Source organism: Phoca vitulina, unplaced genomic scaffold, assembly GCF_004348235.1.
Source record: "Phoca vitulina isolate PV1807 unplaced genomic scaffold, GSC_HSeal_1.0 scaffold11, whole genome shotgun sequence".
Lineage (NCBI taxonomy): Eukaryota > Metazoa > Chordata > Mammalia > Carnivora > Phocidae > Phoca > Phoca vitulina.
Window position 1 is genome coordinate 24221668 of NW_022589714.1, and position 13218 is coordinate 24234885.

A 13218-nucleotide genomic window follows, 5' to 3' on the forward strand; every position below is an offset into this window, starting at 1 on the left:
CTGCCACGGCTGTCCAAGAAACTTTTTCCTTGAATATGTAATCAGGGCTGATTCTCAGAAGGGTGCCTTATAGAAGAGTTTAAAGCATATTAAGGCACTGTGCTAAATGTAGTAACTCGACAGTCCTTACAGCAGGAGATAATCTGAAAAGGAGTATAAGGCCAAGACAAATCAATGAGTTTTTAAAAACACTATATTCAAGAAAAGGGGTGGGTAAACTTATGAATATGAAGAAGCACATCTTCCGCTCAGCGAGGTGGAGACCCTGGGCAGGGTCATCAGACCTTGCTGTCTTTTACTCACGGACACGACGCTTACATAAATGCTCCGGAAATAGCATCAAGGGTCAGAGCGTGGACTCCGGAACCCAACACAACCGACGGGGTATGCAGCCCGGCTCTGCCACCTACAAGCCTCAGGACCCCGGCTAGTCACCTCCCTGTGCCTCGCTGTGCCTTACCTATAAAATGGAACAAGAACAGCACTTCTCTTGCCACGCAGTTCTGAAACGGAGGGAGTGGTGAGAGAACACAAGCCTGGCGCCTGGTTTCCAGTGCCCGCTCTGAGTCAGCGATGGCGACGGTGCTGCTGGGGGCGGGGGGCACAGCTCCGCCCCGGCCGCCGCCTCTTTCCCCGCGGCACGTGCGGGCGCTGGGTGGGCGCACCGGCTCCGGAGTCGGGGCGGCTTCAGACTCAGGCGCTGCCACGTAGCCGCTCCCTAACTTGTAGCCTGGCCCTCACGCGCTTTGAGCTCCCATTTTCCTCTCTTTTCTCCTCAGAGGAGAAAAAGATCCACCTCATAGGGTTCTTCTGAGTGAATCAATTAAATAAAATAATGATAGTAAGGGCTTAGCCCGGAAACCAATACATGATAAACACTCAGGACATGTTTACTATTACCATTCCATCCTGTCGTCGTTGGATTTGATGTTGTCCAATTGATTGAAGGCCAGTGCTCCCTGAGGTTTTCTTGTGTAATTTTCTCCCTTCTATTATGAATTTTCTGTACACCTTGCTAATGAGAACAGAGGCTCTCCTGAGACCTGTCACGTTCTCCGTAAGTGTGTCGGTGAGCTGAGTGCAGCTCGCACACGGTGGGCCCTTCCTCAGACAGAGACGCTAGGATTGCACGGCAGCTGCCGCGGCGCTCGGGGTAGAAGCCTTGGGCAGGTCTGCTTAGCAATTGCCTCTTAATCCAGTCTCATGGAAGTTCCATGACCTTGAAAGCCCCTAATCTTATCACTTGTCTCTTGAATCCTCCCCTGATGTCTGCCTCTTATCCATTATTAACTCGCATTCACGCTGTTTTGAAAATTTGGGACACTTGTTACCAATGTACTGTAACAACCAGATCACAGCAGGACCACACGCCTCCAAAAGCTGAGCTCTCCGGTCTGTAAAGAAGGATATAGGATAATTTTCTTAAAATGTAGATTTCTGGACCCTATGCTGGAAATACCTCATCAAAATATCTATGATGGAATCTAAAAATTTGCATTGCAATAAGTAAATGAATGAATGAATGAATAAATAAATAAATAAAAATTTGCATTTCGATAAGCCTCCCCAGATTTGGAAGCCACTGTATTAATTAACCATAACAGAACAAATACAGAGTTTCATGAAAAATTTTAATAATTAGACTAAGGCTACCACATTTGTCTTTAGAGTGGTGATTACACATAGTAAAAGATTATATGATTTAGGCTTTCATATTTTTATAAACACTAGTGATAAATGACTCTAATCCAGAAGTTCTCAGTCTAAAATATAAATCCTTACTGTTGATAAAGCCCATTTGTTTTTGTTCTGGAAATGGTTTCTAATGAGCCATTACTTCCCTATAACCTTTAATACTTATGAAGATCTTGAGGTTTAAATAACCCTTATCCAGAGTAATCGAAACACCAGGCAGAGAAGGCCTTACTCTCTCACCTGCCGTAAGAAGAATTCTGTCCTCCTCTACAAAGTTACATCTATTCCAAAGCTGCAATGTTTCCAGCTTGAGTTTCCTGGATGGGATTCAGTGGGTCCTTAAGTCTCCTGAAATCACACTTATAACTGCCTGTGCCCTTGTGCATTTTTATGGGAAGAAGGTCCGTCCCTTTCATCAATGTTCTAAGATCTGTTGCTTTCACTGACAGACCTATTTAGTCCTGATGTAGAATTAAAAGTTACTTTTGGTCAGTGTGAACATGGGGAAATCTGTCCCGTCTATCTATTATTCTAGTGTTACAGCAGCTCAGGTTCATTGATGCCGGGATTACTAAATATTTATTACTCAACTGAATATCAGAGTGAACATGAAATAGATTCAGATTCATTAACAACACTGTAAAGAACATGTTATTCCAACTAAAAGGACCCTGCTCTGTCAGTACGGTCAGTTTCTTGCTAGTTCTGCTTTTTCTCTCTCTCTTTTTAATTGCATGGTACTTTTCAAACCAGAACACATGGCGGGGAGGGGGAGAAAGGATTTATTGCAACAAGTTAAATATTATTTTACTGTCCAAAAAATGCTATCACTTATGTGGAACCTAGCCAGTCTTACTTCCCAATATACACATGGCTGATGGCTTCCAAGTCTTTATCATAACCACTTTACCATTTGCAGGAAGTATGTATTGAATACCTGGTGCATGGTGCTATACTTTTTTTTTAAGAATTTATTTATTTATTTGAGAGATTGAGCATGAGCAGGGGGAGGAGCAGAGGCAGAGGGAGAAGCAGACTTCCTGCTGAGCAGGGAGCCTGATATGATCAGGCTCCATCCCAGAAGCCCAGGATCACGACCTCAGCCGAAGGCAGACACTTAACTGACTGAGCCACCCAGGTGCCCCTGCATGGTGTTATACTAAGCAGATTATACTTTGCTGTATTAGTAAGACTGAAAATATACAATATATATATATCTACATATGGCTTCCACTGTAATTGCCTGTAAACTGCATATGTTGACTGACATGAAGCATCTCTCTGTAGAATAAACACATCTAACTATTTGTATTAGCCAAATGTTTCTCTAAATATAGCATTGCCATGTTTTTAGCCAAAAATATATTTCAGCAATTCCTCATAACAAAAGCATTTCATTTATCTATATAAAGCAAAAGTGGTTTTAAATGAAACATTTCAGAATTTAATATTTGTTATAGTCATTTACAAGTTTTTTTCAGTGCATGATTATAAAAACTACAAACATCTCAATTTTTGCTAAAAAGAAAAAAATTTATAAAGGTGGTAAAGGGCTTGAGACACTGAGGTAGACAAGGTAGAATATGAGACCTACTAGCTGCCAGGGATTATACTGGCCAGTTTATGTATATTAGCCTATTCCTCTTAATTCATAGAATAGTTATTCTTGTCCCCATTTTAAAAGAGCAAAGATTGGCACTCAGGTTTGGATCATCTACCCATTATGTGGCAGAAATTACAATTGGACCCAGACCCACCTGACTCCGTCCTGTACTTACACTTTTGCTCTCTGCTGAGAGCATTTCACTCTGCAAAAAGCATGGGAAACCCTGCTTTGTTAATTAAGTTACCTGGTTATTCTGTATAAAGCTGATAGCATTCATTAATTTCTTCATCTTGTGCAGTGCTTTTTTTGTGCAACAGTAGATGGCAGGACTTGGAGAAATAACAAAGGTTAAATCTGAGGAAGGACGATCACGGTTCTCTCACAATAAGAAAATAGCAGTGCCTGCTGAGAGTGGTGCTTGTCAGCGAAAAGGCCAGTGAAAATTAAGCTGGAAAGTAAAGTCTTGGCCTTTCAAAACTGAACCCATCTTTTTCACCATGAGGAATTATTCTGTGCTTTCAACTCCTGAAAGTTTCGAAAATAAAATCCAGTCTAGCCTTTATTTCCTCATTTTAAAGACACTATTTATAGCCGATAACCATATCGATTTAAAAGTACTTTAAAAACAAACTGTAAGTGCTGAAGGAGAGGAGTAAAATTATACCACATTTCAGGATCCCAAACAGTTCCATATAAAGTCTTTGTTGAACTGCCCTTTTTGTTTGTATTTTCCTAATCTTAGGGTGTTAAAGATCTTTCTTTTCCCAGCCCTGCTGAATACAATTGACAAATAAAATAGTATATATTTAAGGTGTAGAAGGTGATGATTTGGACTACACATACATTGTGAAAAGAGTACCACGGTCAAGTTAACACATTCATCATCTAACATGGTTACCTTGTATCTATGTGTGGTAAGAACACTTACAATTTACTTTCTCAGCAAATTTCAGGTATATAATACAGTATTATTAACTATAGGCACATGCTTTGTATTGGATCCCCAGAACTTATTCATCTTATAAGTGAAAGTTTATACCATTTGACTAACATCTCCCCCATTTCTCCCACTCCTAGCCCCTGGCAACCATCATTCCACTCTGCTTCTATGAGTTAGACTTTTTTAGATTCCATATATCAGTAAGATCATACAGTGTATACCTGGGAAAGACCTTTCTAAGGATATATGCAGAGACAAATCCTTGAGGGGAAAAAAGAGAAATGTGACAACATAAAAATTATAAACTTCCCTACATAAAAAAATAAAAGCTTCACCATAAGCAAAATTAGATGGCAAATAATAAACTGAAAAAAGTATTAACAATATATGGCAAACAACTAATACACTCATTATGTAAGCAGGTCTTCCGAATTAATGTTTAAAGTGATGAATAGAGAAAAAATTATATAATAAACAAATGAAAAGTAAGAAATACAAATGGCTAATACATTTATTAAAAGGTTTTCAACCCCAATTAAAAATAGCAAAAGAAAATTTTATTCTTCGTTTCATTTTAAAATGAAGCATAATAATCTCTTGCATGTGGTGATCATGAAGAAGCAGGTGTTCCAGTAGTGAGTGGGGGAGATAAAATTGTGCAAAATATCTGCGACACTGGGACACCCTTCAAAGCATCCATATCTTTTGCCCTAGTAGTGTTACTGCTAGAAAATAATACTAAGAAAATAATTAGCAAATACACAAGGATATCCATATGATGTTAATCATAGCATTATTTTTAATAGCAAAAAAGTAGAAATGAGTCAGTTGCCCAATAATTGAAAATTAATTAGATATATAAAAGAACAGTATGCTATCATTTAAAAAGTTAATGCTATGAAAAAAGAGTTAATGGTATTTATGATATACAAATGCTTGTAATACTAGATATTACGTATTTTAACGCAGGATTCTATTTTTGTTTAAAAGAAAATAGAGCTAAGCATAGAAAAACTGCTGTGTTTGTATACATGCTAATAATTAGTGGTATATAATTCATACCAAAATGTTAATAATTGTCTTTTCTAGGGGTGCCTGGGTGGCTCAGTCTGTTGAGCAGCCGACTCTTGGTTTTGGCTTAGGTCATGATCTCAGGGTCCTGGGATCGAGCCCCACATCAGGCTTCCCACTCAATGTGGAGTCTGCTTGAGATTCTTTCCCTCTGCCCCACCCTTGCTCATCGCTCTCTCTCTCTCTCAAATAAATAAATAAATCTTTAAAAAATATAATTGTCTTTTCTACAGTGTTGATACTGTAGATAATTTTTTTAATTTTTCTCTCTGTGCTTCTCTGTTTTTACATTTTTATAGTCTTTTCTTAAAAATTCACATGTATTACTTTATGTTGAAAAAATGCTGCTTTAAAAAATGAAAAATAATTATCTTCTTGTTTTGTCTGTTTCTTCTAGTTTTTTAATATGAAGTGTTTTTGCCTTTCTCCAAGGTTGCATTTTCACTATGCAAGTTCGCACTAAGAAGGGCCATTTCAGAGGCCTGGGAAACCCTGAGGGCCACCCGAATGCTGGGCGCAGCGTTGGCCAGTGCGATGCTTCTCCCTGCAGTTTAATGAAATGTGCCAATGGTGGGACATGCATAGAGGGTGGATCCGCTGTTTAGTAAGTATGACATTATTCAGAAAGAAACTAGCAGGTTATTTGCATGCTAAGCAGTACTCCACTCACACAAACAAGAAACAGAGACCGATGCTCACATTTAAAATGTTTTTATGTGGACTTCCTAGGTGACTGGGCCACAGATAAAAGCAACTGGAAAGGGTCAGTGCAACATTTATGCTATCTTCTCAATTCTTTTAAACAATGGAAATGAGTCACTACATCTCATTCTAGACACCATGGAAAAGAATCTTAAATTCATAGCATTGAGAGTGTTGCCAGAAATGTTAATCATACAAGGATTTGCCTACTGGGATTTGCTTTCATATTTAGGCTTGAGCTCCATCAGAAGGGGTCCTTGCGAGGTGGACCCTAGCAAAGCTGTGTGATTTGACTTCCGAATTACTTCAGTATGAAACAAAACATGGACCTGTTGAATGGGAACAACAAAGGAATGTTGTCTTGTAAAGAACTTTTGTTGAGCATCTCTTCTGTGCATAAGTAGTCTTAGAGGGTGCTCTGGGAATATGCCAAAGAAGGAGGAAGTAAACACTCCGTCCTTCCATTTCTTCCACTCTAGCTATTCAATTCAGTTCCTTACATCCTAGCTATTCTCTACATGTATGAGACAGCCACAAAAGTGATCGGTCCACGTTGTCCCACAGGGCATGTCAGAAGGCACAATGCACTTCACCACTCGTGCTAGCTCCCTGCAGAGCAATTCACGAAGTAGGAAGTTCTTATACCCTGCAAGACAAGGGTAGAAGAGCACCCAGTTTAATAAGGCCTGAGTGAGTCCCTTACCTCCCCTGAACAGTTCCCCTCCACCTCCTCACCGGAAAATAATCAAAAGCAAAGGGCAAATTTCAAACACCTGCTAATTCCAATGCACTGGGTTGGTGAGGAAAGGCTTCTTGTTGGGGGGTGGAGGTGATAAGAGAGGAGATTGTCATTAGATCTTCCTATTTCTTACCCAAAACTCTCCAGGGACTTCTTAGGACATGTAGAATAATATCTAAACCCTCCACCATAACCAATAAGGCCCTACATGATCTGGCCCCTGCAGCCTCTTGGATCTTCTCTCTTAATCCTTTCTCCATGTGCTCAAGTCCAGTTAGCCTACTCCTGTCCTTTGAACACACCCAGCTCATTTCTGCTTCTAGACCTGTACACTGTGTCTTCCAGCGGGGGGCACCCTTGCCATCAGTGTCTGTTTGGCTGCCTCCCTCTTATCACCTCCTCAGGAAGGTGCTCCCTTAGATCAACCCAAAACTATCCCTCCCTCTACTCATTCTCTATCACATCATCATATTTTACTTTCTCCATAAATATTATTCTCTAATTGTATTTATTTGTTTGCTTGTTTATGTTAGTTATTATTTTCCCTTGACGATGGGCCTGATCTCTCATTCTACCATTGTCTCCTTCACACCTTGAAGAGTTGCCCAGCATGGAATAGGCATTCATTAATTATTTGTTCAGTTAATGAACCAATGAGTAGCTATTCAATGAAAAAGTAGAAGGAATCTCTATTCCAAAGGTTCTAAGCATAAGTGCAAATGTAAGGACAAGCAAGGTGACCCCATGATGATCATGAGAATGAAGCCAAACTGACTAAACAGAATATTGTAATCGATTAGCTATGAGAAATGGGATAGATGAAGTATAGAAGGATGAGACATTGACATGACAGATAACAGATTTGATTGTCCTCAAGAATGAGACATAAGCAGTTTTCTGAGCAGGAAAAAGCCATGGTAAAGACAATCCTGTCGACATCCCTTTGCAGCATGGATATATTGGGGAATCACCAGGAGACAGTTTTGGAAAATCTAAGCACATTATGAAGGGCCTGGTTTTAAGAAATAGCCATAAAAAAGGAAAGAATTAATTTAGAAGATATTACAGAGAAATATTCATGGTATATTATGACCTATTGATTATGATGGTGGGAGGAATGTCAGTGGGAGTCAAATCTAAATTAATCCAAAACAAGTACAGAAAGGCTTGATGTGTTCTGGGATGTCCAAGACATCTAATGTGCTAATCAGTAAGTTAAAAGAGCTAGCTGAATTTTATGGAAACTTGTGAAGAAAAAATGTGTAATGTGCTCAAGCCCATGGAATTACTAAGGACAAAACCTGAGGCTTGGGATGCCACCATCATAAAGAAATATATGTTTGAATTAGCTTAACCATTATGATTTTATTGCTACTTCTTTACAATTTTTAATGAAACCTTTAGGTTTGCTTTACAACTTATGCATTCTAACTTGCTCTATAACCAAGCTTAATTATTCAAAAGATCAAATTTACCTCACTTTATCTAAAGAAATGTGGTCATTCTTCAAGTCACCTATGAGGTGTTTTTGTTATCTTTTAATGCGGTAATAAATAAACTGATAGTAATAAAGAATGCAGTAATAAAGCATGGGAAGTGACATTAAGAAAGCGGAAGAAATTGAAGGCCCAGGTAGGAAATTCACTCCAACTCGTCATTCTTCTGTATGGAATAAAGGGCCTAACTGTTTCCATTTAAAAGCCACAAGTGTTTACCTTGGAAAATATAGTGTCAAGTGTAGAGAGACACTTCAAACTCTTTGCAGATTATTTTGATTAATATAGATAATTGTCTTGATTTGTGGTAATAGAAGTAATACCACACAATTGCACAGCAGTGTGTGGCTAATGGAGCGTTTTTTGCATACACTATTTCCATTGCTCCTAATCACACACCTTCCTAAATTAGTCAAGGCAGATACGCTAGTCCCAACTTAATGGATGGGGAACCAAGCCTCAGAGATTGCAAGTGAATCAGGAGGATAAACCAGCACCTTAAAAGTAGTATAGCAGGCCCCAAAATCAAATCTTCTAGTTCCTGGATCAAAACTCTCTTCAGAACCTAAATAACGAGAAATGAATTTAAAAGCAGCTAATAATATAGATAAGGTAACAAAAGGGTTAAGTGTCTCTTTAACTGCAGGATGTAATCTGTTCATTTATTCTTAATTTTTTTTTTAATGAAGTTGTCTTCAGTTGACATTTGATATTTTCTCCAAATTGGAAGTAACTTGCCTCATAACACAGGCCCTGGGGGTTTCATCAATTCCTGTGTGGGTGGAAAGCTCTTTCTCATGGTCTAACATGAGAGCCTTGACTTGAATAACAAATAAACTTGATTAATCATGTACGATGAGAATGACACCTCTGACAAGTTCCTTTATAGGATTCTAAAATCTTTCTTATCAAAATTGGGACCAATGTTTGGGATCTTCTTATTAAAATAACAAAATATTCACCATATTAACTACATGTGAAGCACTGCTATACCATCAGAAGTAGGTCTTGTGAGTATTATATATAATGACTTATTAAAAGTACAGCTCCCTGAATTTAAAAGAGGTAAATTTTATGGTATGTAAATTATAGCTCAATAAAGCTGTTTAAAAGTACTAAGGTTCCCGTTCACGGACATTCAGCTCTAGTAGCAGGAGTTTACGGAGAATTTTACTCCTTTTGGTAAGTTTTGTAATTCTGCTCTAATCTCAATAATAAGAATCCTTTTTTAAAAGAAGATGTTTCCTTTGTAATATACTTTTTAATGGTGTTTAAGACGTTTTCCTCTATGCCAGGCTTTTAACTTTACATGGCTCCACGCTTTTGTTTTTTACCTGAAGCAGGATAATATTAAATTGAATTTCTAGGTAACAGTATAGACAGATCAAAGCTAAAGTTTGGTCTTTTTCTGAAAAATAACTAAGACACATAATAAAATATTTTTTAAATGCTCAGGAGGCAAGTCCCAGCCCAGAAGCATAAATTTCACAGTGTTTGGAACAAATTTTAAATGCAAAATCTCAAAGCTGGTCAGAATGTCTTACCAATGCATAGCTGGATGGTATAAATTTTCTTAAGAAGAACTCAAAATGCTCCCTTTGGTTCCCTGCCTCACAGCTGGGAGTAGGAGGCCCTGTGGATACATAAGGGGAAGTCTTGTGCCAAGTAAGGTGGGAGGTCAGGCTTGATAAGGCGGGGACTCAGGGCTCTGCAAGGCCTGCTTTCCTGCTCCAAGTATGTCAGCATGCACAGATCCAGCTGGGTCCTAATGCAGCTTCTCAGATGAGGGTATAATAAGACAGAGTTCATGTAAGGCCTTCATGCTCCTGGGATGCACTCTGATGTAGCAGAGAACCAGCAAGCTACTTCTGTTGTTAGTCAGCAGCCAAGGCTAAAAGAAGAGATTTGTTTAGTTGTAACTTCTCCATATATGTACATGTGCTTTGTGCAACAGGTTTTTAAGCAGATTTTACTTCATTTAATTTGCATTTTGCTTGACCTTTGTTAAAAACAAGACAACAGGCCCAAAATGGAGTTGCTTATGCTCAGCCCTACATCACCAAACCGAGACTTAATTATAGTTTAGGCTGTCCCAGAAGTGGAATCTGAAACCAGTCGGTCAGGAATCGCCTGATCAGCACGACTTAGATAATCTGCCTGATAGGCCCCTGTCATCCCCTAAAGGAAAGTGACCTTGCCATAACCAGTCTGCTTTTTTGCCAGTATAACTTCCTTGTTCCCACTCCCTTCTGCCGGTAAAAGTCTTTCATTTGCTACAGCTCCTCAGAGCTCCTTCCTATCTGCTAGATTGGAGGCTGCCGGTTCAAATCAATCTTTGCTCAAATGAACTCAAAATGTTTAATACGCCTCAGTTTCTTTTAACACCTTAAAGTCATATTCTGACGATGACTGAGGGTGATATGAGGCGTGTTCCTTTAAGAAAAGCACAGGGTAGGAAAACCGAAACTTACAAAAACAAGCTAAATGTAAGAGTGAGCTGCACAGACGGTAAGTACATAGGCGTTCAGAGAGAATGTGGCTGTAAGAGGTGAAAGGCACCTGAGATTTACACTAGGTTCATAAATGAGGCTTATTTATAACATAAATCCATCTGTGAGCACAGAATCTCACTGCCCCTGGGTTTCCTGATTATTTTTTGGCTCACAGATGTCTGAGAATCAGGTGAAATCTAAAAATCCTTTCCTCTGAAAAATAAACATGTTTAGGACACAAAAACTTGCATAAAATTTTGGAGTTTCCCAAACTCTATAGTGCCCAATCGTAGACCCTCTAGGGTCCCCCAAACTCTCCAAGTTAAGAATTCTTTGCCCGTTTTGTCCTCTGACTTCACCCAGCAGTGTTAAGTGCGGTCTACTGGTGCCCCTGTGCTGGATGTGCCATCGTTTGCCAACTAATACCCTGCTCCCTAAACTTCTCTCCCTCTGAGCCTTGCTAAAAATTCTCCCCGTCTCTTTCCTGCTCAAAATGTTCCTTAGTCTTTCATTGCCAGCGCAGCAAAACGTGAGTTCTTTCTTCTGTTCAAGGTGTGACAGGGCCTGCTGTCGCCCTGTCTGCTCCCTGCTGTACTTTTCTCCTTGCTCAGTATTCCAAAGAATTGTATCGCTCTCTCCAGCCCCTCAGGAAACACCCCCTCTGCGAGCAACCAGTGGGTGCCGTCAGCTGGGTAGCGCGCGCTGCCGCCCATTTGGTTTTCTTCCTTCCCCTCACTTTGCTCTTCTCTCACTCCTCCTTGCTAGGCAGAGTACCCCTTCGTTTCCGTGGAACTGCTTTTATTTATTTATTTATTTTTTAAGATTTTATTTATTTGAGAGAGAGAGCATGAGAGGGGGGAAGGTCAGAGGGAGAAACAGACTCCCTGCCGCGCAGGAAGCCCGATGTGGGACTCGATCCCAGGACTCCAGGATCATGACCTGAGCCGAAGGCAGACGCTTAACCAACTGAGCCACCCAAGCGCCCCCGTGAAAGTGCTTTTAGACTGTTTTCTAGGGATTCCAAGTTAAGGCTAATACTTTTTCTTACCTTTAAGATTAAGAAAAAGTTCAAAAAATTGTCTAATCTAGCGGTGAGGCTGTAGAGAAAGAGACGCTGGGGTTACCAGAGCAAACTCTCTTTGTTTGGACACAAGATGTGCGTCACTGTGTATCTGATTGGTAAAGCTAGAGAACATTTACCCAACAGAGGACATGGCTATAAAAGTCTGTATGTGTTGCTATGTCACTGTGGAGTGATCCTCAGGATGTAGTAAGTGAAAAAAGTGGGGTAAAGAAGCATGCAAGAAAAGGGAAAGATAGATATAGATAAATAGATATCAATACATACATATAGATATGTGTATTACATATACACATACACATATGGTCATGTTTTTCTAAGGGAAAAGAACAGAGGAAGATTACAGAAAAAAAAATTATAAATGGTCACCTGTAGAATGAGGAAGAGAACAAGGAGAAGTGACAAGGATGACAGCTGGACTTTTATTTTATTTACTTTTTATTTATTTATTTGACAGAGAGAGACACAGCGAGAGAAGGAACACAAGCAGGGGGAGTGGGAGAGGGAGAAGCAGGCTTCCCGCGGAGCAGGGAGCCCGATGTGGGGCTCGATCCCAGGACCCTGGGATCATGCATGACCTGAGCCGAAGGCAGACGCTGAATGACTGAGCCACCCAGGCACCCACTTTTTTAAATTTTTTAAATTTTTTTTTTTTTTTACTTTTAAAAATACAATCTGCTTCATAGTTTTTATTTGGAACTAGGTCAATGTTTCACCTGGAATATAAAAAAAAGGGAGAAATTCTTAAGCATTGAAAGAAAATAAGGAAATAAATGAATCTAACTGTATTCCAAGTTAGTGGGATAACCTAGGAGAGAAAATTTAATTCAATTGATTATAAATTGACTAAATACAGTGGGTTTTATATCCTAAAGACAAAAAGAACCATAAAGATAATTTATATTGCATCCTATGGTCTTCATGTTAGTGTTAGCATTGGTATTATTTTGGAGCTACAGATAAAGATAAAAATAGCTAGATAGCAAGATAGCTTGATGGGAAGATGAATGAATGGATGGATATAAACCAAGGGAGTAATTATATTAATATTTCTCATTAGGAACCAAGATTTTCAACATAAGAGAAAAGAGATACAGACATAAAGTTAAAGTAAAAATCTTCTCACTTTTAATTTGAACTAGAAATAACATGAATTCATGACTTAATTTTCTTCTTCTAACATACTTATTTCCTTTCTTTTTTAAAGATTTTATTTAATTGGGGCGCCTGGGTGGCTCAGTTAGTTAAGCAACTGCCTTCGGCTCAGGTCATGATCCTGGAGTCCCTGGATCGAGTCCCACATCGGGCTCCCTGCTCGGCAGGGAGTCTGCTTCTCCCTCTGACCCTCCCCCCTCTCATGTGCTCTCTCTCATTCTCTCTCTCTCAAATAAATAAA

The 13218-nt window shown here is 39.4% G+C and overlaps 1 protein-coding gene across 1 annotated transcript in view; it reads left to right on the forward strand.

The window, feature by feature from the left end:
- LOC116635773 (protein eyes shut homolog) overlaps window positions 1-13218 on the forward strand; it is a 602300-nt gene that overhangs the window by 549589 nt on the left and 39493 nt on the right. The window contains exon 14 of the mRNA XM_032410093.1: window positions 5745-5916. Coding sequence (XP_032265984.1) covers window positions 5745-5916 — 172 coding nt within the window. The remainder of the gene's footprint in view (window positions 1-5744; window positions 5917-13218) is intronic.